At 40.6% G+C, this 24,712-nt stretch overlaps 2 protein-coding genes across 2 annotated transcripts in view; both read left to right on the top strand.

Moving 5' to 3' along the window:
* The window catches only part of LOC131585698 (cytosolic phospholipase A2 epsilon-like), a 32,804-nt gene extending 25,083 nt beyond the window's left edge, over positions 1-7,721 (top strand). Inside the window, exons 14-20 of the mRNA XM_058852086.1 lie at positions 411-525; positions 1,024-1,161; positions 4,159-4,266; positions 5,136-5,324; positions 5,733-5,899; positions 7,058-7,244; positions 7,458-7,721. Coding sequence (XP_058708069.1) covers positions 411-525; positions 1,024-1,161; positions 4,159-4,266; positions 5,136-5,324; positions 5,733-5,899; positions 7,058-7,244; positions 7,458-7,666 — 1,113 coding nt within the window. The 3' untranslated portion in view covers positions 7,667-7,721. The remainder of the gene's footprint in view (positions 1-410; positions 526-1,023; positions 1,162-4,158; positions 4,267-5,135; positions 5,325-5,732; positions 5,900-7,057; positions 7,245-7,457) is intronic.
* An 8,905-nt stretch (positions 7,722-16,626) lies between these two features.
* LOC131584251 (cytosolic phospholipase A2 epsilon-like) overlaps positions 16,627-24,712 on the top strand; it is a 32,917-nt gene continuing 24,831 nt past the window's right edge. The window contains exons 1-2 of the mRNA XM_058849199.1: positions 16,627-17,175; positions 18,400-18,489. Of these exons, the coding sequence (XP_058705182.1) occupies positions 16,627-17,175; positions 18,400-18,489 (639 nt within the window). The remainder of the gene's footprint in view (positions 17,176-18,399; positions 18,490-24,712) is intronic.

The raw sequence follows: 24,712 nt of genomic DNA, 5'->3' as shown, positions 1-24,712 counted from the left end.
CATTTATCTCTTAATGCATAATTAGCAGCCGAAGGGGCTTCTGTAGAGCAGAAAACCTGTGTCTCCTGCTACAAGTATGAGTAGTTAGTCTAACTAAAGAGTCATGTTCTTGGTTTATTTTACTCTGTTCATCCCTGTGAGAACAAATTTCCATATAAAGTGGATGTATTTATGAGAAAGGAGACCGTTTTTTCAAAAAGCATCCTACAACTCTGACTGTAATTAAACAAGCTTGTGTGGATGTGTAAATACGTAGATCACTCCTTCGTTATAAAAATGTTTGGACACAAAATGAGTCAAGGGAATAGCAAAATCAAGAAGGAAACAGTATTTTGCTGTACTCTTGGAAGCCCATATACTGTGCCAAGAAGGTCCCTTGATTTTGCTCTTTGTCTTTTGTCAATTCACAGAAAAATAACCACAAGCTCTCAGATGAGCGAGAGGCATTGAGTCAGGGTCAAAATCCCCTACCTATCTACATGATCCTCAACATCAAAGAAGATTACAGCCTTTCAGAGTTCAAAGGTGATGGCAAAAATGGGCTCATTTGGTGTTTAAACTATCTGCATTATCTACTTCAACCTCTTCTACAGCTGACCCATAGCATTTACAAACAGTTTCTTTTCCTCCTTAACTTCTTTTTCCATTTCCAGACTTTATGCTTAGGCTATGGGAGGAACTTATTTTCTATGGGGCAGGAGAATTCTTGGGAAGGTGTTTAAGGACAGCCAAGGTACTCACAAGCCTAAGCTCCATGTGTAGGGTAACTCAGGCTGACCCCTCTTGGCATAAATTTCACTTATGTTCTCTCTGGAGGGGATCATTGGAAAGTTCTGGATGAACAACACTGCGAAGCATTACCGATGAGTGGCTGACACCAGTTGAATGATAACTCTTTACCCTGAGGAAGGCTAGTCTGTGGTCAGGTTTATCCTGCAGCTGTCTTTTTGCCTTTTCATAGCCCTTCCAGCAGGGAAGTAGGGATAAGATTAAGATCTAAAAGTTTGTTTTATGTCTCTACAGAATGGGTGGAGTTCACCCCTTATGAGGTTGGGTTCTTGAAATACGGTGCCTTCATTCGTGCAGAAAATTTTGGCAGTGAGTTCTTCATGGGTCGCTTGATGAAGAAGCTTCCTGAGTCCCGAATCTGCTTCATGAAAGGTAATGTGCTCTATTGCAAAAATTTGAATTGCATAAATATGTACTTTATTATCAATATAATGCAAACCCTGCATATCACAACCAGTGCTCTGCATCATGCAGGACTGAAACCAATTGTACACCATGTTGTTCTTCTGACTTTCTTAGACAATGGAGATGGGCTAAAAGTGCTGAGAGGAAGCTTCAAACTGCACTACTCACTGTTCCTTTTGTCTTGAATAGTGATGCTCATGCCTGAAGTTTCAAGGGCTGCTTGAAGAGGTTAGGTTCATTTTGAACCAACCAGCAAAGGAGTTCCCCATGAAAAATATTTGCATTTTAAAACCAAAATCTTTAAATCAAATTTTTCTATGCATGATCTTAGATGCCAAAGCAGTGTTGTTACTGACTTTATTATAAAATTATATACTGACTTTATTATAAAATATTGCAATTTAGGATAGTTTTGTGAACTGCTACTGATACTTTTGCAAGTTTAATAGTATTCTAAGTCCTTTGTAATTTTACTACCATGATAAATAATTGAAATTTATCATTCTTAATTCAGGAAATTGGGTAGCACCCAGTAATATATGAGAAACAATTTTGCAGGTTTTATGCAATTCTTTTTTTAATTTTGCTTAGTACTGGAACTCTCTAGTACACCTCTTTGTATGTTGGTTCTCTGGGGTAAAGTTGTCTGCAGACAAGTCCATCTGCTATCAAACAGATATTATACATGTAAATAAACACAAGGCACAACAGGACACCAAGGATACAGGTGAAAAATGGTTAATTTATAGAGTGAAAAATTCATACAGCCAGCAACACCACATGGTATTCCTAATTTGGTATTCAGAGAAGCTGTTAATGTCCGTATTTTGCAAGAGGAGTCCAGAATCATAGTGTTCAAAACACGAGACAACAGTTTGGCATAAGAAACAAAAGATTGTGCTCAGTCACACAAGCACTAAATGTCACAGCTTTATTAGCTACTCTAAGAGCTTTCAGTGATGTCATGAGTTAAGGAAAAAGTTGTCTGAGGGAAAAGTCAGAAGAAAACACAGGATCCAAGAGTATAAATAGATCTGAAAAGGGCAAGAGAAATTGATGCACAGTAAATCCCACTGGTGGCTCTGAAACGCAGTAGTTCAGATGCAGTCAGTACTAGAAATCCTAAATCCAGGAGACTGAGGTGCTGGAGAAGAGATGTCTTCTTCTTCCCTTTTTCTTTTACTCTTCCAGTAAGCACTGTGCTATTAGAGGTAGGAGGTAGGCCACAGAGCTAGGTGGGACTACAGAGCCTTCTTCTGAGCATGTTGTGCCTCCATTGCAGCTCCTCAACAGCAGCGGGGTAGTGTGTTCATACCCAAGGTGGCCAGGTAGTGAGCACACCCAATATATCCAGCCTGGGCTGAGCTCTGTTCTCAGCCTTAGCACCCGAGCCTGGTGATCCCACAGCCACGGGTGTACCTTTATAAAGGATAAGGTGGAGAGTTAAAGCAATGTTGCCATCTAGTGATACCACATGCAATGCCCTCTTGGGTTACTACCATAATGTGCTGTTAGTTATAGGTTGATAGTTTAAAGATTGCAGGGAGAGGTAAGAGCTTTTCAGCTAGAGCTGAAAAGACTGGATGAGTTAGGGGGATACAAGACCCTCAGGTTTCCAGAAGAAAGGCTGGGGTTCATAACAGCTTCTTTACTCTCTCCAACTCTGTTGGCCTAGTAACAGATACCATCCCTTCACAGTTCTTACTTCAGCCAATATAGGTACAAAGAAAATTCAGTGCAAAAGGTTAGGGCAACATTACTATGTTATTATAAACAAGTTCTGAGGAGACAACAATGTTGGAGAGTGATTAAAATGCAGGAACAGTGTATAACTCCTAGGGCTGAGGGAACTGGAAGAGTTTCAGAGTGAGAAGACACCAAGACAGGAGAAACCAGAGGAGTTGTCTTCTCAAAGCAGGGTTGGACAGAAACTTCTCAAGCTGCTGGGAGATGAGGTTGTCTTGGCAGAAACTGGCTAGTAATTATATGCAAATGAACTCTGCTTCACAGTTAAGTGTAGATCCAGAGAGGCCCAATCTGATTCCTTCATTATACATTTCTAATATTTCCTAAGTGAGTCTATTTTTACAAGGACTTCCTGTAAAACAGAAGGCTCTTGGATTTCTGTCCCACTCTAGAAACAAACCATGTTTTAAAGGGAATTGTATTTCTGTTAATAATTTATGGGATGAATAATTATTTTATTGTGTAACTCAAGTTATTGCATCCCATACAATGTATGGCTTTTGCAAAGCTTTCACTGGTAGAGATTTTCAACACAAAGCACAGAACTGCTTTCTCTGGTAGAGTTCCTCTTGGGGCTTATGACAGAGCTGTGGAGGAAGAGATACTTTTCAAAATAAAACAGACTTTTGGAGATTTCTGCGCCGTGGAGACATTTTTGGATGTTCTTTTACATGGGGTGGCAAAAGTGGGAGAAGCACTATGGGAATGAGAATAACAAATAGAAGGAGAAGGGTGTCCCTCAAAAGACCTTGTGCAGAGAGTAATTTTAGAGGGACAGCAAGGATGTCTTGTATGTAGTGGACTTTTCTGCAGACTATCCCAGACTATTCTCTAACCATTTGATTCTTGACTGTCCAGGAGCAGCTTCCAAGCCTTTGACTGAGTATCCACTTGTATATGATATATTTTGTAGACCAGACCCCTATTTTATAGGAAATGGCCTGGTTTTGCTCACTTATAACAGTTGCTTATATGATGGAAAATGTTGGTTTTTATGTGGCAATGAATTACAGTGGCTGAAGGCCTCATACAATGTTTTAAACTATTTAGGCTCCTCCTTGAGGACAGAATGCTAGTTGCTGAAAAGAACTTGATATAGTTTTTGGTGATCATTTGGAAACCTCAACCCCTTGCAAAGCTTAGAGATCGTTTTTTTAAAGGGATATTTTCCATTAGAATGTTTCTGAAGAAGTTTCTCTGCTCTCTACCATTGCACAGGCCTATGGAGCAATGTTTTCTCGTACAACCTCTTGGATGCCTGGCATTCGTCAGATCCCACACAAAGACGCTCACTGAGGTGTACCCAACACAGCACTGTTGATACTGGTCAGATATGTTTCTGTTTCACCTGTTCCCTCATAAATCCAGAGGCTTCATGTTGTCAGCTGTATCAAACTAAGTTTTCTCTCTGAATTTATTCATAAAATATTATTTCCATTAATCTCTGTGAATTTATGTAAATATAAAACTACTGAAGGTTTTAAACAGATTGTCTTTGCCAGGGGCCCTTTGGTGAGCCTCTGTATTGTAACGAACACATCAGTGCTGTGCTCTCTGCCTCAGCAGCTGGTGCTTTTCATACTTTGTTGTTGCAGACTTCGATTACATGCAACTCCATTTCAATTTTCTTTGATTAGTTGTAAACCTGTGTTTTTCTAAGAGGCCTTAGTTATCCTTCCTGTTTTCAAAGACAGTTTGTGAATTTGGTTTATGGGTTTCTATTGCTTTCTCCACGGAAGTTTTGCAAAGCCCTAAACTAAATAAATCATGTGATAGTCATTGAGTCTCTTCTCAATCTCATGAGGTTCTCTGTAGTTTTGTGGATGTCTGTCTCCTGACAGATTTTTTTTCCCCCCCACAAAGCTGATTTTTTTAATTAATTTTGAAAGGAACAGGTCCAGATTCTGAACCTACCCTAAGTTTCGCACAGGGAATCGATCTGTGAGTTTTGTCAAAGGATGGATCACTTTTTCCAGTTTTAGCAAGTTTGTTGCCACTCTGTTTCTCATGGAATAGGCTTTACTGAAGATTAATTCTCTTCTTGTTCCTATTTTGACATTTATTTCTCTGTATTTTGCAATGTGTTGTTAGGATCTTCTTTTCCCTAGCTAATATGAGATACCTTCTGTTATTTTAAGTATTGAAAAGAACTGTATCAAAGCAACAATTTGTTCACCTCCTCTATCTTTCAGGAGAAGAGCCTTCTCCATCAGACAGGAGACATGAGTTGGAGACTTACTTGGTCACCCCTGAATGTGGCATCATGGGCATCCTTCGGCAGATCCTGACAGAGCGGGTGATGGTTTCCAAGTTCTACAACTTCCTGAAGGGGTTCCAGCTGCACAATGAATACCTTCAGAGCAAAAACTTCTGTATGTGGAAAGGTAAACATCCTAGAATATAATTTTTTGCTGTCTTAGATGGTTGGTGTTTTCATCAGTGAAGAGAAGGCAGATGATGAACATTTGGAAATGAATATTTCAAGATAGTGATGTAAATTTTGTACAGTCAAATCAGCTTCAGGAATTTCCTTGACTCCAGGGAAAGAAAATTACTCCTCATGTGGGGTGGAAGAACAGCAACATGAGAAATGGAAGAACTCTCTTTTTACCTTGAACAGGCGTTTCTTTTATGTGTGAAGGCTGAACATCTGTAGTGCGTCAGGGTCTTTTGGGAAAAGTCAGTGTAACGGAGAACCAAGAGGCATTTTTCCTAATTTTTCCTTATTAGTCAAACAACAGATGTACTGTTTCTTCAGTGAATCACTCATCATAACAAATATTTCCTTTTAGATACCATACTAGAGCATTTTCCCAACCAGCTGACAGAAACAGCAGAGTTCATGTGCCTGGCAGACACAGCAGGATACATCGACATTAGCTATCCACCACTCATGAGGCCAGAAAGGAAAGTGGATGTTGTGCTGCACTTAAACTATTCTTCTGGATCACAGACCTCGGTGTGAAAAATGCTCTATTTTCTTTGATAAACAGCTGCTGCCTTTTAGCCCTCCTTAACTCCTAAAAATTCAGAATAATTTATGTAGAACAAACTGATTCTGGGAAAAAAGGATACTTGGTCTACAGCTCCCTGTGCAGATGCTTAGGTCAAGCAAGTGATGCTGGTAAATCTCCTGAGAACAGAAGTAATATCAGATTTCTAAACATTTTATTTAGTTTTATTTAATAGCATTTTTTTATTAAATGCTATCTCTTAGACTTGTGTGCTCCTGTGATCTCCATTTGGCTATCTAGATTACACTCACATGGAGTGTTTATCTGGTACTAGTTACCACCACTGATGAACTCATTATGGTTGTGTTGTGATGTTCATATAAAATTATCCACATGTAGTATAATTAGAAATGTTTTGTCCAGTTCTCCTTAGAACAGTAATGGGATATTTTTTTTGTTGTTGTTGTTTGAATCTGTGGAAAAGAATTGTCCCTTGACAATATTTCCTCTCTCAAATACCATCTAATAACCTGGTCTATAATTCCTGGTACTAGATATAGATAAAACAGAAATTCTTGAGAACTAAAATTCTCATACATGCCAACCAGACTCAGGAAGCAAAATCTTGCTTTCAAAAACTGCTAACACATGTGCAAGATTAATGTTTCAGTTAAGATGATATTTAGTCCCAGATTGCTGTTTATTTACATCACTTCTCAGGACCATCCTAAGGCATCTAGGACAGAGGCTTTTAAATACTTTGTGCCAAGTCAAAAAAAAAATTAATTTTGAATTAAAAAACTTTACTATTTCTGATTCTTGTCCATTCTACTTGTTTCAGTATTTTCTCCAGAACAGGCATCTTTCTGTATCCTAAGCTGCTAGGCCACCCTTCCCATAGTCATGGACATTTTACCTATCTTGTAGAGATAAAGGCTAATGAGGAGAAGGTAGAACACCAATCAGGAGTACAAGTTGGAGGCTGAGTCTTGAATTGTTCTGTTAATAGCACTTAATATTTCATGTAAGAGACAAGAACAGAAGAAATATTGAGAGTGAACCCTGCTCCCAAATCTTTGTGAAGATCTTTTGATGGATGCATTAGGAAAAGTGGTGGAAAAGGCAGGATTTCTGACATTTTCTTCTTTTCTGTCTGAATTCAGCCTTTGGAAGAAGCCTCCAAATACTTTCAAAAGCAGGGAATCCCATTTCCAAAAATCCACATGAGTGAAGAGGAGAAGAAAAATCTAAAGGAGTGCTACCTCTTTGAAGACACAGAGACCCCAGAGGCACCGACTGTGGTGTTTTTCCCGCTGGTGAATGACTCCTTCAGAAAATACAAAGAGCCTGGTAAGCCATGGGATGGTTCCCCCACCACCTGGCAGCCCTTTGTCTGTGGGATGGGAGCAATGGTGTGGCGTGGTCTCCTCCCTCCCCTGCTGTGCCTCCCGTAGGAGAACAATGCAAATGCCAAGGGAGCAAGGAGTAACCCTGTGCCCCACCTGGAAAGTGGGAGGTGGACCCATATCTATACCCCACTGATAATTTTTCTTTATTTGTCAGGTGTGGAGCGCAGCCCTGCTGAGATGGCACAGGGCAATGTGGATGTTTCCACCATTTTTTCCCCCTACTGCTTAAACAGTTTTACCTACACAGAGGAGGAGTTTGACAAGTTGATAGAACTGACCAGCTACAACATTCAGAACAACCAACATCTGATCCTTCAGGCTTTGAATTCAGCCATAGAGCAGAAAAGACAGCACAAAAAATAAACACTTACCTGAGTTTCAGAAAGATATCTGCATGATTTTTTACTTTTTTTTTCCTTCTCTGGAGAATCATCAAGAGCTGTCTGTAAATGAGCATAGTAGACTTTGGAAAGCAAAGACTTGTCTAGGCTGTGGTTCCTCTCTACCACATGGTGATGCTACATCAGCCAATCAAACAAAATTATTAGACTTGTGCTTTATTTATTTATGTTGGATTTCACTGCCAATGAACTTTTCTTTTTCATGCATATATGTGTATGTGCATGTTGTGGTTTTAAGGCAGTAACTAAAAAATTACTAGAAAACTTACTTATTTCTTGCTGTGAGATATGAATTAGAACAAGAGCAAAACAGGCTTAAAACTTAAAAGGAATAAAGAAAGTTTATTAACAAAACTACAAGAATAAGAACACCAGAATAAACCTCCAGAAAACCCTTTTATCCCCCACTACCCACCATTCCCTTGTTCACATGATAACATGATATCTAAAATGATATTTTAGAGATAAAAAACTTTGGAACTTTGGTGTTTAAAACAGTCCCAATTCCTGCTAGAGTCTTTTCATCAGCCTTTGTAGAGAAACAGAAGTTTTCTTCTGCTAATCTATGGAGTTTCTCACGAGAAAACTATTTCTGTTATAGTTTTCCATTTCTCTGATGCCAGCTGCCCGGAAATCCTGCCATCAGTTCACTCCTCCCATTTCACATCACTCTGAGGTGTGTATGGGTCAATGAGTCTAGGGATGTCATTTTTTAAGGATGAGTTATTCAAAGGCAGAAGTTCTCTTCATCTGTCTCTGTCAGCTTCTCTGGAAAAGAGTTTTCTCATTGCCTCAAGCGGCCTCAAATCTTCGCCTCACTCTGTTCCAGCACCTCACTGTATTACAATTACTCTACCTTTTGCTCAAAATCCACACTTTGAACACTCCATTCCTCCCAATATACTCTGTCATGAATTAAAGGAGTTTTTTCAAAACACTATTGTCCATCTCCATAGCTTTAACAGAAAAATATTTCAGCTTATAAAGCATCTCCTTATTCTCTCTTCCCCATCTAAAACTTAACTCTTTTCTTCACTGTCTTCATCATGTTGATTGTCTCTCTCTCTGTCTCTCTGGGAAAAAGGAGTAATCTATATATTTTATCCATATAGTAAAAGAATTAAAGTCTTGGAAAGCTGCAGATGTTCATGGTATCAGGTTTCAGTCCAGCAGCAGAAACTGAAAACTAAGCCAGGCCGGCTGGCTCCGTTTCTCCCCCCCAGCCCTCTGCGGCCTTGTCCGGCCTGGAGGTGGGGGAGAGGAGGCCGAGACAGAGAGACAGAGCCTTGTAATCTTTTCAGAAGCCGGAAACCAAAGAGAGCAAGAGAACTCTGGTTTTACATCTTAAAGTGATGTTCACAAGTTGATCTCACTTTTCAATGGTCAAAACTGCTGTCAATTCTTAGAAATGACCAATAATTGGTCAGGAGAAAAGACTCCCATCAGCCACCGGCAGCTTCAACTTCCTTAGCTCTCAAAACTATCTTAAAGGTAAAGTCACCCCATGACAGTGCAGTAAATTTAAGGTCAGAAAACATTGAGTTTATTGAAAAGTTTTTTAAATGCACAAATGTGGGACAGATTCAAAATTTGTTATGCTACTAAAAACTATATGTGAAGTGAAGAAAAATGAGCTACAGATATTTAATTTATTCCAAATCTAGTGCAACAGAAAAATACATGATAAATGTGGACAGTTTCAAAGAACCTGAAAACTGTATTTTCTTATATTGTCAGAAAGAAATTTTTTCTAGAAATAAACTGCCAAGCTAAACATAAAAGATAACTGAGACTTCACATGAAAAATACACATTTTCTATATTTCCAAATGTTAAAGTTTTATTACACCAGCAGTATTTAGTTTTTGAAACTCTATTGGAAACTACTGTTTCAAGCCATATTGTGAATCAGGATCAGCTTTTCCAGTGCAGGTATAACTATCTAATCCACGGTTCTACTTTCCACAGAACATTCATGGTATTTAGACGATCCAGTTCAGTATCCATGTCCTGTTAATTTCAGTGGTTTTCATACTATTTCTTGTTATTATAAGATGGGATACTGTGAGAATTAAAACATCAAAAGATGTTGAGAGGTTTTGTGGTGAGAAGGCAGGCTAAGTGCTCTACACTGATAGCCATGGGTAATTCATGGGTAATCGCATGACTTTGTCAGTCCCTGCTTGTCTAAAAGCAGCACAGGATATATAAAACTACTATAAATAGCACAAGGTAATTTTGTTGAAACTGCTTATTTTTGAGATTAAGACCTAAATAATTATTTGCTTTAGAAAGAATTTTAATAAGACAAATACTATGTAAACCTGTTTAATTACAACAAAGATACTAATCTAAAATAAAAAGATACAATGCTTCAGTCAGTATTGGTTGCCCTTAATTACTTAAAATTTAAATAAAATGCAGCAGATTGTCTGTGCTGAAGTAACATGTATTGGCAAACACAGAGATATGAATAATGTATCATAGCAAATATACAAAATTAAGTTTTAATTAAAAATTAAATATGAGCTTCTAAACGGCTAAAAAATTATCTTCCTTCCTGCTATCATGATCTGTCTCTCCTTCAATCATTCCTTTATGCCTTGTCTTCCTCTAGCTTTTGCTGTCTTTAGTCTCCCACGCTCACCTCCGATGACCTCAGCCCCTTTAGGTGTGCTGTGTCCTTACCCTGGCTGCTTTTCCAGCCCTCACACCTTTATCCAATTTGCAGCCTGGGTTCAAACCTCTGGTGTGCTGAAATGGCTGTTTACTTGGTGCTCATCAAGGGCTCCCCTCTTTGTGATCTCTGTTGCTGAGTCATCTGGTCCCTCTGGGCATTGCCTCTCCTCTGTCCCAGCTCTACTTCCTTCCAAGGCTTCCCTGGCTATCATTATGACAGCCCCATTTGGTGTGACACACGTGTTTGCTACTCCTCCCCACTGCCATCTTACAGCTGAGGTTTCAGGCGCCTCCAAGAGCTGCAAATGAAGTTCCTACCCCTGCCATCCAAGTCTTTGATGACACCAAATTTCAAGAAGCATGCTTCTCTCTTCCCACTCCTGCCTTTAACTATACCTCTTCGCTTCCCTTGATGTTCTCTTGTTTGCTGTTTTAACAGTGGGAAGCCCCATTTACTCTGTGTGCCACTGAGGTGTTCTCTGCTGTACCTGCTAGGGTGCTTGTTCCACCACCCAGCAGAAGGAGATCCTTGTCATCTGTCCTTGCAGACCAGCAGGGAGGTTTTGTGTGGCTTTGTCTGCTGTCATTGTTTTGTTCTGGTTCAGCATTTAATGGGGTATGTTTCCTATGCTCTGACTCTGGGCTGTACTGAAGCATTACAAGAATGCAGATAACAGCTGCATTCAAATGTGGGCATTCAAAAGCACTTTTTGGTTTTGCACGTTGGGAGTGCCCCTTTTACAGGAAAGAGAAGTGACCTCACGGAATTATCCCTTTGAGGAAGAAAACTAACTGGAGGGGAGAGGAGCACTGCAAAAAATCTAGGCCCATGCTGTACCATGGTGTTAGTACCAGCAGGAGTTAACTTAATTTTTCCTAAATGTTTTAATAGATAGAGCTCTTGGTACATGTGGTAATGGGAGCTATAAACACTAACATGCTGACCTCCTTAGTTGTAATTAATATGTTTTGAATCTTTTCTGTGTCTGTCTTTTCCTTCTTACCTATTCATTATCTATAGTAAGTGAAGGGATTAGCATGCAATTGCAGCTGTGCCCCAGCCCTTCTGATTATCACAAAGGTGCATGAAGAACTGAGCAGCTCAGTGAGATGACTCAGACCACAGGAACCTAAGGAAAGCAGCAGTGGGATTCTTGAACTCCTCACAAGGCACATGAGAACTTGGGCAGTCCTACTGGGTGAGTGCCACTGAAGAAACAGGACTTAATGGGATGGTAGGCAGCAGCATTTTGTGCCATCCTGTAGTGCAAGGAGTGATCAAACAAGAGATTATTGCAAACATTCTGAGAGAAGTGAACTAGTCATACATGAGACTACAGGCTGCACCATGTGAGTGATGGGAAATGTGTTTGTCACAGCAGATATTGGAGAATATGGGTGGTAGAACAGAACTCCCATCTTAGAAACCGTGTGCTAAAACCTTTTTCCATGTAAAGCTCTGCTGCGTATGTGCAGCGTATATCTCACTGTCTTACTGGAGTGATAACACTGCAGAGGAGGCCATCAAGGCCTTATTTCTTTGTGCCCTGGTCATGGTATGCTGGTCAACAGTTAAAATGGCTGAGAGTTCTGTGTCATTTGTGCCATTGAACCTTTGAATTCCTCCTGAAAGTCTCTCCCTTGTAGGGTTCCTGCTAAAGCCCAGCACACCTGCACTGTTCATAAAGTACTTCTCCAGCACTCCTCCCAGACCTCCAGCTCATGATATCAAAACTCTGTGATGTGACATCTTGTCATGTCTCCTTGGGTTCTGAGGTCTCCTTTGCATTCCCTCTAACCCACTATTGTTATCTGCTTTTCTCCATGCAGCTGGACATCTCATCCAGATGTCACAGCCTGATCTCAGCTGCCCTAATGCTTGTTCCAAATATGACCAAACCTCCATCATTCAAACCTGAAGCCCCTGGAGGAACAATTACAGTGCGAAGGAAATATGAGACAAAGAGGAAATATTAAGAATGGTTAAGTAAGATTAAGATGGTATAAAACATGAGGAGGGAGAAAGGATAGAAGAAAAAACCAAATTATAATAACTGAGAAAAAGAGGAAAATGGCATTTTAGCTATGAGGTATTGAGATGGACAAAGAAAGAAAACATTTTGAAATCCAAGAAGTCAGTTGTAAAGAAAATATGGCAGGGAATGGAAAGAGGAAAAGAAAGAGGAAATCAGGAACTAAAAGGCAGTGGACACAAGCATTCAAAACAGAGATAAAGGTATATCACTCCTCTTTTTTTTCCAAAGCAGTCTTAATAGGCTGGTCCTTTAAAAAGAAAAATAACTAAAAATCTCTAATCTAGAAAATGTCATGGCACTAAATCTTACTGCTGAGGTTCTGACCATGGTTCTGACCATCTGGGCTTACTTGATATGTATACTGTGAGTACTTCCTAGCTCCCAGCTCTCTCTTCTTTTTTCCTGTCCTTAAACACTGAGAAAAGATGGTTCTTTGGCCCCTAGCAGTCTAAATTTTCCTGCCAACTACTGCTTATTGCAGCCTTCTCTTTCTCAGCTAATACTCTGTATATTAGTTTGCTCCCTTTCTGTTTCATTTCTTTGGCTAAGGAAATGGAGCATCCTTAGGAACTGATAACTATCAAGTAAGGAGCTGCAAGTTTCTACATCTGTTAATATGTACTTTCAAATATTGAGCAAGCTGTTTCTCCAATTTGGCAATTTCTGCTATTCAGCTGGATGACACCCAGTCTTAAAAGCAACTCATGCTCCAAATTCCTCCTTCAGCTGCATTTCTTTTAACTTAATATCTACTTTGTAAATATAGGATATTTAATAATGATTGGTTTTAACAGTCAATATGACAGCCTCAAATTTGTTGAAGGTTAAATGCTTTGGTCCCACATACAGAAAATAATTCAGAAAATCCTTCATAGATGTTTAACAAACACTTTTTCTAGTCACTCTTAATCTCTGTTCCATGATTTCTGCTGGTGCAGGAGTTGATGGCCTGTACCCACAGCTGGGTTTGGATATGGGGAGGAAGAACTGTACTGCTCATATTGCACTTGTGCTGGTTTTCAGCTCACGGGGGATAGGATAAACTTGAATGTAGTCTGCAGCAATGTGGAGAATGAACAGAGATTCAAAAAACTTTGGGAACTGCTCCTGTAGAACTCTAATCCTGGGAAACTTTCTCCAAGTACAGAAAGCATCCCAAAGTGAGAACTCCAGTCACAGAGGACTTTCTAACTCTACAGGTAACCACTGAGGACTGTACATTTGTAACATGCATAGAATCTGAGAGAGATGAAACAGAGTATAAATTTGCACTTCAATTAGGCAGCTCTAAGACTGGAATGGTAAATTCTGGGCTTTATCCAGTGCATCAGTAACTGTAACATGAAAGAAATGTATACAGGTATTTAACTGTGAGTGCAATGATGTATGAAGTCATTAATGATGGTGGCACCTCTACTGGGAAAGGAATACCTCTCAGTATCAGAGGTTTGTTCTAGTTATATGCTAGATGCATACAAATGCTGATGCATCTATACAATGGATATAAAATGCCATACTTTTCTCAGTATGATCTTAACAAGAATACATTCTAGTACTTTTAAACTTTTTGATTTAACATTTATTTCCCAGAAGATTCATTTTCTCTTGTTTCCGGGGTAGGATAATGAACAGCAGTAATGTCCCTGTCTCCTGTGATTTTTCTCTCCTGCTCCAAATCTCCTTCCTTCACTGACTGCACAATGGTGGCCTAAGACACAACTCCTGCAGGAAGAAGATGTAGCTGAGCCAGAACTCCAGAACTCCCATCTGACTTCACTCTCCAATACTGTTTTTTGTATAGAAGTATTTATACGTCTGAGAATGGTGAGGTGGTCACAGACAGTCCTGGTTGTGCTTCCACCATGTTAGAATAATCTCAGGCTCATTTTTCCTGTTCAAGGTTAGGCAAACATTTATTGTTTCAAGGCATTTAGGAGGACACTGGTTGTCAGGTGTTTTGGTCCAGTCCAAGACTGTGATTAAAAGGAATCACAAAGCTACATTTGAACTTGTTGAAAATATGTCATGTAGCTCCATTTCTCCACAGCTTGTCTCTGCAGTCAGATGTAATACAGGTACCTTTGCTAAGGGAGTGATGCTTCTGAAAACTGTGTGTTGCAGGATGAGTAAGAAACCTAAGCAGTAGAAGTACAAGGTTGTGCTGGTTTTGGCACATTCTGTGTGATAAACAGATAAGACTGTGATATCACTACACTAAAGGAGTAGTGTGCAATTTGCTGCCAGGGCAACTACATTTAGATCTTTGAAACAAGTGGGTTGTTTTCCTTCGTCTAGCCTTAAATTATTCAAATATGTAATGAAATAAAATATTTCCACTTGAAGCATCTGCTTTTCATTCTAAAAGTTGAAACCATCCAGCTTTGTACATTCAGATTTTTAAATGAGATGGTACTAGTTCAGTTGTTAATGAGAACCTTGCAGTTTTCTTTCTTTATGTTATTCCCTGTGGAGTGACTCAGATGGGAGCAGAGTACCTTGATTTAGCTGAAGGCTGTACAGATCATTATAGATAGCCAAGCGTGCCTGTAATGGGGAATTCACTCTGCAGACATGGAAGACTGCACACAGAATCCATCTTTCCTCTCCAAAGGCTTCCTTGAGGACAGAGAATCTCACCTTTCTTAAGGTTCACCAACTTTAGAGGGATTTCTATCGCTTATCATCAGTTATGATAATGGCTCTCTGAACTACCCAGCCTTGGGAAAGTTGTTCCACTCTAATGACAAGTATACTAGTATTTTTAGTATCACATGGCAGGTTTTCCAAGGTCAACCAGGTCTTCTTTTCTAACCAGATTTAAAAAACAAAGCAAAACAAGAAAACCCCCACAAAAACCCAAAAAACAAAACAAATAAACCCCTACAAATCCCTTCCCCCTCCCTGCCCCCCCCTCCCCCCCCGAATGATTGTTGTTCTCTAAATTAAGCTGCAAAAGGAGCTCTCCAGGATGTAGCTCAGAGTGTCTGTGACCTGAGGCCAAAAGATGCTCTTGTACTTCCAGTGTGGGCAGAGCTACTTTTCATGCTGGAAATGCAGATGCCATGACACAGCCTACTGTTACTGGAGCTTCTAGTTTGTTATTCATTTGTTTTTCTGCGTTTGAAGACGGTAATTTCCATTGGGTAAACCTGGAGATGTTCATCTGCTCTTTTGTTCATGTTCTTTGGTTGAACAAATCTCTGTAAAATAAAAGTGATAAACTTAACCACTGGATAGTGTATTCCATTCATCTTGACAGGAGTTCCTCACAGTTGTTATTAAAAGTTCAACTGTCTTTCTCTGGAAAATGTATAAAAGCATAACTCTTACCTGCTTTGCACAGCTATTATGTATTTTCTTGTCACTTTTTTGCTGTATTTAAAATACTGCGGCGTGCCGCAATAATCCTGGGTCACGCCTGGAGCCATAGGCATTGACTTCAAGATCTCTGCTACCCCCTGCAAGCATCCACCTCCTTCTCCCCTGCTGTCCTATCCCACTCTGCTTCTGCTGCTGCTCCTAGCCTAAATCACCTCCTCTAGTTACAGATCACCCCTGAAAAACAAAGTCTGGGCCCTGCACCCACACCGTGGCCTCTCCCCTGGGAGGAAGGAACAGGAGCAGCCCAGGAGGATCTGGGAGCTGCATGCCCATGCAGTGATCTGTCAGGCAGTGGGATGGCCATCTCCAGGGGTTCCTGTGTGCCACAGGCTCTGCCCCTCTGCAGGCACCGAGCTCAGGTCCCCCTGCCAACAGGGAGACATTGACCACCGTGCACTGGCTGTGCCAGCAGGCAGGGAAATCACCACCAGCTGTTCAGATGCACAGGCCTTTCTCAGGGTCCAGTTTCCCCCAGCCAGGAGCCGTCCCTGCTCAGGGCAAGGAAGAAGTGGGTTTGAAGGAGCAGGCCTCGGTGGCAGCACCCTCCATTCTGAGGCTCTGCACACACAGAAATGGGTGGCAGCAGTGCAGGACCCGTGGGGCAGGTGCAGGCTGGGAGAGGTTCCCAGCCAGAGGAAGGTACCAGATTCCTTTTGGCTGTGGTGCTTGTGCTATAAGGTCCTCCCCTGGAGCACTCTATCCTCGGTGCTCCACTGCCTTCGCAGTGGGAGGGGAGCCCTTTACTTAGAGAGATGAGATGGGTGGGGCCTCAGGTCATTTTATAAAATAACAAGTCATTGACTCCCACAGGAGTACATCCTGCAAACATGTCTTGGGAAGTGCTGCCAGTGGAGGTACCAGGAGCAGACACTGAAAACGTGTCTCTAGAACTGCTCCCCACAGAGGTGCCAGGAGTAAATCCTGAAAATATGTCTCTAGAACCGCTGCCCACGGAGGTGCCAGGAGTAGAGCCTGAAAATATCTCTCTCGAATTGCTGCCCGTGGAGGTGCCAGAAGTAGATCCTGAAAACATGTCTAAAGGATTCCTACCCATGGAGGAGCCAGGAGTGTATCCTGAAAGCATGTCTAAAGGATTCCTGCCCATGGAAGAGCCAGGACTATATCCTGAAAACATGTCTAAAGGATTCCTGCCCATGGAAGAGCCAGGACTATATCCTGAAAACATGTCTAAAGGATTCCTGTCCATGGAGAAGCCAGGACTGTATCCTGAAAGCATGTCTAAAGGATTCCTGCCCATGGAGGATCCAGGAATAGATCCTGAAAACATGTCTCAAGAATTGCTGCCCATGGAGGTGCCAGAAACACTCTATTACATGAATAAAGGGAAGACCATGATACCATCAAATGCACTAGAGGTAAGAAAACAGCTTTAAAGTTTCACTTAAGGTCCTCTGCATTTGACAGAAAACAAAATCCTGCTTTGTGAGTGTGTTTGTATTCAAGCTAGTGTGCAAATTTGCTGTCTGATGGGACTATACAGCAGTTCCTCTGCGTGAAGGAGTTTAAGTTAAAATTTTCTCTTCAAGGCCGTCAGTGGAAAAGTCCTTCTGAATCCACCAGAGCCAAAGATCTCATCTTCATAGACAAAATGAGAGAAGTCAGAGTAGTATAGGGCCAAAAAAAAAGGTAAGAAGGGAGGAAAAAATGAACTGGGGGAGAAACTTCCTTCAGGGGACTGAATTGTCAGCCTTTTTTCTTCTGCAATTAAATGCTACTTTTATTAAAAATTTCATATTTCTGTATAAATAACAAGATTTTGACATGTATAATAATGTGTCAAACACATTTTTTTGTTACTGAAAATGGGATAAGGGCAGGATAGAGAGCAGGAATAGAGAATTGAATTTTACTTACACATTACCTTTTTGGTTCTGAATTTTTTCATTTTGCTTTACATTCTCTGCATTGTTTCAAGATTTGCATTTAGTTTTAACTGTAGTTCATTATGCATTGTTTTGTGTGCTCCCTGACTGGATGAAGGCACATCACTTCGGGAAGTGCTTTGAAAACAGAATATTTTCAACATTTCTTTGTAGATACTGTCCTTTAATGGTGCTCTATAAAGTGCCTCAAAAGGTGGCACCCTACACTGTAGAGGTGTTTTGGAGCTTCTCTTTCCTGGAAGAGATTGAAACATTAGATTTAAAATTTTGCAACTGTAGCATTTCATATTCTGTGTTCAAGGTCATAGAAGATATTCTGGAATATTTTAAACTGAACTTTAGTATTGCTAAGAGCAGGAACAAATTGCCAAAAGATCACATTCAAAAGAAAAAGCAAACCTTTTCCACTGGATTAATGTAGAGACACCTTTTAGATATTTTACAGCTGTGATGGTCTTCATTTATTTTCTCATTGAAAGGGTACCCCTGACATGGATTTTGTGCCAGTGTGCACCAAAATATGTGGTGGTTTGTCCATTAATCTGAGTGCGGTAACACAGCTGGGCGTAACCAACAGCCCTTCTAATCGAGGTTTCATCATAAATTATTGCAAGTAGAAATTAATTATCTATCCTGGTAATGCTGCTGCTGTTGTTTTAACATTATCATTTATTGTTTTTTTCTTCCTTTCTTCAGGATGGAAACTCAGGGCTTGGTTCCTTGGGAGATGGTGAATGGCAAAGAAGGAATGCTGACAGTACTGGGCCAGACCAAGGTGATTTCAAGGTATTAAGAACAAGAGGATTTAGAACCAAAGAATGCTAAGGGTTTTGTTTTTCTCAAAAGGGGAGAAGTCTCAGGTTGATAAAGAATGATGGCAGCAGCTTGAGTGTTACAAGGGAAATGCCCGTAAATCTATTAATGGAATAATTTTATTCCTCTTATGTTTATGATTTTCATAGAACATAGAATAGTTTGAGTTGGAAGGCACCTTTAAAGATCATCTTGTTCCAAATTCCTGCAATGAGCAGGGACACCTTCAAGTAGACCAGGTGTCTCAGTTTCCATAATTGCTTGCTTTATCCCTCTGTTACATTTTATTTTGAACAGGCTGAATATTTAGTATTTTAATGCCTCACTTACTTGTAAGAGAAATCCACAGGTGAGCTTTCTGTTCCACAATACTTTTTGTAACTGAAAGGGCCAAAAGTGACAGTGAGACATGCTCTGCTGCCAATGGCTTTGGTAGTGTGATCTCCATCCTTGCAATTTATGAGGCGGTCCTGGATTGTTGAACCCTGATCTTTCGCAACTTCTGTGCTCCATCAGGAAGAAACTGTAGTGAGATTCTGTAAAATGAGTGATAGGGCTATTTCTTGTGCATGAGTGTCAGTCAAAGATTTTTTTTTTTTTGATGGGAGTTCTCATTCTGCTACTGTGCAGTGAGTCTGGGCATTATTTCCTATCTGTCAATGGAGAAGTTTAAGAATGATTCATATAACAATTTTGTCCCATGAAGTGCCTGCTTCTGAGGCAGATAATTATGTGAAAATTTGCCCTATAGTTCATGCAGACAAGTTCTACTGAGGCAAAATGAAGCTGAAATGGAGCTTTGTCTGAAAGTTGAAATCATACTGTGAACAGGCACACAGGTGAGCTTTGTAATAAGCTGCTTACCAAGTAGTTCTGCTGCAATTTGGGTGCTCACAAATTTAAACAAATTCTTATTAATATTCACAATAGTCTTTGTTTTTTCACATGCACTCTTCAAAATTTAGCTATTGTGTTTTCCCAGCATTAGGATTACTACTATTAAAAAAACCCCAGTGGAGTTAAAAGATTAGACTGTATTTTCACAGGATATATTGTATAATAAGTCTAGGGTCTTCGTGGTATTTCATCTTACAAATATTTAGGTTGCAATGTCTGGTATCTACAGCCTGGGGAGATACTGAAATTCTGGACCATGTCTAGGATGAAGAATTATGTAGATAGTAAAAGCAGGCAGAAAAATTTTACTGATCAGTTTTTGGTATAATATCTGTTCCTTACAAGAGGTCAGGAACTTAAAAGCATGATGAAAGGAAGAAAAAAGATTTGAGCTCCTGGGTTATAATTACTTACAATAATTATACATCTGACAAGTAACTTGTCTCCATTTCTTAATCCCACACAGTAATGTGTTTGTTTTTCCATTGTGTGCTCAGGATATAGACTTTAGATCAAAGATATTTAATGGTCATTAAATTTCAATGGTACAGATGTGACAGTAGCGGACTAAAAGAATCATCTGATATATCCATAACCTTCTTCTAGACCACTATATTGGTCCTGTCTCATACTGAAGGATTCTTTTTTACAGTATAAAATTACAAATTTCGTGACAATGCATTGGTGATGGACTGAATTGTTTTTGCATGTGGTTACAGAGGCGCTGTTTTTGTTTGTGTTCACTATTCCACTCTCCATCCTATGCACTTGCATGATCATTATTAGGCTACATCAACAATCATACATTCTTGTAAAGGATGCTTATACATTTTTCTCTCCTCCTAGTTTTTTCTCAAATATTAATTTTTCATCACTGGAACTGCCAGAAGACTTAAATATGAGGGTATCTGCTTGCTCAGAGGAATTGTCTGTTAGAAATATATGACAGCATTTGACAGCAACTGCATGTGTCTTTACATCAACATGATGATTTTTATCTGTGTTAAGAAATCTGTATTATTTGGGTCTAGGCTGGTGCTTAAATCCATGCTAAAGTAACAGGAGGAGCCAGTTCTGGTATTTCAGACATCAGTGTTTATACCAAAATATTTGAGGATTGCAGCAGGCCTCATATAATAATGCATAGGAGGGAAGGGGAAGGGAACAATTGGATGCATAGTTCTAAACTCACCATGAGCCATGTTTTAATAAGGCTAAGATGCATCACTTCTTGGGTCAAGTCATACATCATTTCCCTGCCAGATATGGGCTTCTTGTTCTTTCAGGGTTTGTGCAGCTGGGACAGCTGCTGCCCTTAAACAGAAGAGGGACAGGATAATCTCTCACCCTTGTGCAAAGCAGGAGCTCTGGTTTCTGCTGGGTTTTGGGAGTTGGAAGCAGCCCTTGAGATCATGGGAAGGGGGGGGGCTGCCACACTGCAGAGCAAGAATAGGAGCAAGTTGTGACATCTGCTTCTGGTGCAGGTTGGGCTTGGCAATGTGAACAGGAGCTGAGGCAGGCAGGAGGGCTGGGTCCCTGGTGGGGATGGGCTCCTTGACTCCCACAGGGGCTAGAGCCTGTTGTCAGGAGCAGCTCCAGCCCTAGCCTCAGCATCAGCTGGAAAGGCAGGAGTCAACAACTCCTGAGCCACCCCCAGACCCCCACTGCTTGCAGCAGCATGGCTTCAGCAGCAGCAGCTCTGCTCAGCTGCAAAAGCTGGTCTGAGCCCAGGTACCTCCTCTGCCACCCTGAGTGCTGGTATGGGATTGCCTAAAATACAGACTGCTGAAATTACACGTTCCAGCACACCTCCCACTTCAAAAATGAACCTCATAAAATCAAATGAGGACACATCCCGTCAGCTCAAAGCTTTGAAATATGGTTTTTCTAATCCATATTTGACATCAAAAATGCAAAACATCTGTACCTGAGATAGACCTATAAATACCCTTGAGAACTGGTAGTCAGAAAGAGATTTCCAGAGTGCAATGCATGGCCTGTGGTAATGAGGATAAGAATCCAGAAATGTTCAACAGCTGTCAGACATAATCACTAATTTTACAGCTATTTGGAATTAGGTGTAAAGAGTCTCAAAGCTCATATGGTTCATGCTCAGCCTAGTTTCTTTCTGTCATATTTGTTCTACTTAGGGAGGGCAGAGCACTATAAAAAGGCACTGTTGTTTTTTTATGGATGGACAATTGCTCTGGATACAGTTTCACATACGGAAATAATTTTGAACATGCAGTTGAACAGTTAAAGTTTTCAAATAGATCTGTTTTTCAAAATCTGAAGAAGTCTGATTGTTAAACATCTGCGAACACTAAAGGGGGAAGGTAATGTTAACTGTATTGAAAGAGCTATGCAGCTAGCCTGAGTTACCGATCAAATTATTCATCTCTGCAGATTTATATAATAAGTAATAGAAATAATAAATAATGCTGTTATTTATTAAATATTATACATCTCTGCATTTTTATGGGATCACTGTGCAGTGAGAGTATCCATCTTGTGTTGATCAGTATTTGAGGTTTTGTTTTCTGGAAATGTCTTCCAAGCACAGTATAATGTGCATAGTGTCATTCCTCAAAAGTTTTCTGAGTCCCATGATGGATATGTATAAGGAAGCAATCATCTCAAGGATACAATTCTTGTGACCTTGCATATACCTGTCATGCTTCTGTGGATGTGGAAAAATTTCCCCAGCTGGAGCCAGGGTTTCTGTGGCTGTATGCCCCAAAGGGGCTTTTCCATCTGGGTGTGGGTATTTCTAATTAATTGATATCCAACCAAGACTTCTGCTACTCCTGGTGAAAAGATGGTCTGATGAGAAGAAGAGATTGTACTACTAAAAGCCACAAAACACACAGCTTATGAAAAGCACTGCTGTGGCAGCAGTGATCGTCAGTATCAGCAGCATGCCCGCGCACAGCCCCACAGCCCTCGGCTGAGGTGCCCTCCCCAGCCTGGAGGAGGTGAAGGAAGGAAGCAGTTAGAGCATCTTGTCCATCGTGGAGCCTGATTTTGTCAAGAATGAGGAAGAAGTTCAGAGAGGTGGCCAAGAGCAGCAGGTCTGGGCAGCCTGCCACGGGGGATCCCGGCACATCCCACAGCATCCCATGGCTGTAGCAAGCTGGGGCAGGGATTGGTGAGTGATGTTCACAGCCTGAAGCATCCTGACTACAACTGTAAAAAACTCACACGCACTCTGTAGGGAGACCTGGCTCTCAGACAGCTCAAGATAGACTTTCACACACCACCAGCTCTAGATGCACCATCAGCAAGGAATGATTTGGTCCCTGGCTACCATCTAGTTAAATTAGCACTTGGAAATGAAGAAAGGAGTGCCCTGCAACATCCTGGGAGTGATTTCATCTCAGCAGAATGCTTCTCTGGGCCAGGAATGCAGGAATACCTTAGACAAGGCAAGGAAGCTATCTTTGCCAGGAAGGGCTGCTGAGCTAGTAGATGACATGGAAACACATGGAGGAATTATTCCTGGGTGATTGCAGGAAAAATGTGTGGATAGAGAGGAAGGTGACATATACATAGATGACACATGTTTTTTCAGGTTGGTATGTAGAAATGGATTTTTCAGTCATTGTAAAAGGCTTGGTTGTGCTAAAGGTATTTTTAAAGCTTGTCTGATCTTTGCAGGATGGTTTGTGGAATATTACACAATGCAATTGGACTCAAATAAGTAATGGTACCAGTGTAGTGTGGCACATAGTTTTCTTTGCTTCCTCATCACAGTTTTGCACCCAGCATGACAAAGACCACTACTCATGAGACCAGATGGAAGACATTCCACATTTCATGTAGAAAATCAGCAGCTGAGTGTCTGGTTGGAGGATACCCGCTTATTGATGGTGATACAGTTTTCACACACACAAACTGAATGTGAATTTCAGGATTTCTGCATTATTCTTCTGTTAGTTTATAACTGCTTTGGAATAAATACCAATCTAAAAAGAACAACAATCAAGTCTGAGAATATATTGACTGTTCCTGAAGGTTCAGGTTCTCTTCTCTGGTTTGGTGTTGTTGGATGACCGGTCTCTGTTTTGGCAAGGCAGCTACAATATTCTGCTATCTGATGGAACATCTGTTGTAAACCAAGTACCTAACACTAAAAAGAACAAACCTGAAAAGCATTCACCCAGCACACATTTGACAATACTGTTGTGGAATTGTGTGACTGGGGTAGCCTGCAATAAGTGAAGGAATGAATATCCATACTATTGGTATCGCAAGCAGGAAAGATGAAGCTAGCAATCATTCATGCTGGCAGAGTCTGTTAGATGAAGAAGCCTAAAGGCTGAAGAAAGCAAGCTACTGAGAGAAAACCAAGTCAAAAAAATAAAAAAGGTAAAGTAGAGTCACTCCCTGCTCTCATGGACTCTTGCCTCATTAAGGAGTCCTGCCATTTTAGAGCTCCACAGCCACTTGAGACAGGATGTATTTTACAGCTAAATGTGGAGTAATTTACAGCAGTGCTTCTTGAGATGGATGCATGCCACACATACCTACACCTGAATAGAAGCATGACTTTAAAGAGGCCTGAGATAGACCTGCAGAGGCATACATGTTCCAGGAATGCAGACAGCCTGCATTACCAGAGTGCTCATGATAGAGAAATTTCTGTTTTCAAATTCTTACTCCTCAGCTAGGAGAAAGTGGGGATCATGCACATGACAGAGGAATCCCTTACTTAGTACCAAGTAGTGTCAATGTTCTTCTTTTTTATGGGAAGCACAATAAAATCAGAAGAAGAGACTATGAGGTCTGTTCTACACTAGATGGAGTTGCTGTTTGGAGAATCCCAGTAAAACTTCATTTAGTTGCGATTTCAGGGAAACTAGCAGTGTACACCCTACTCATGCACTGGCACCTCAGAGTGCTGTACTGCATACAGATGTGCTACACACACAAGCACAAGCTGGGCAGCACCAAATTGAAGACTAGCTCACAGTTTGCTGTGGTGGAAACCTCTCTGTATGTGGAACCTCATTATAAAGCAGCAGCCTTTTTCTTTTTTTCTTTTTTTTTTTTGTTAAAAGTATCATGATAGGTGTTAAGTAAGCAGAATAACAGAACCGCTGTCTTTTGTTTTATACATGTGTGACTGCTATTTTCTTTGTCTCTATAACTAGACCCTGGTACATCATGTTATAGTTGTCACAGTTACTATTTAAATATATTTCTTTTGTTTAAGATGTTACTGGAATTAATTAAAATAGCAAATCCTCCTGGGAGCAGAAGAACTAGCAAGGCCTGATCACCAGGTGAATTCTGCCCT

This window comes from Poecile atricapillus, chromosome 1 (genome assembly GCF_030490865.1).
Source record: "Poecile atricapillus isolate bPoeAtr1 chromosome 1, bPoeAtr1.hap1, whole genome shotgun sequence".
NCBI classification, from domain to species: domain Eukaryota; kingdom Metazoa; phylum Chordata; class Aves; order Passeriformes; family Paridae; genus Poecile; species Poecile atricapillus.
The sequence above is the reverse complement of the archived record's forward strand: the minus strand, read 5'-3'. Positions and strand labels throughout refer to the sequence as shown.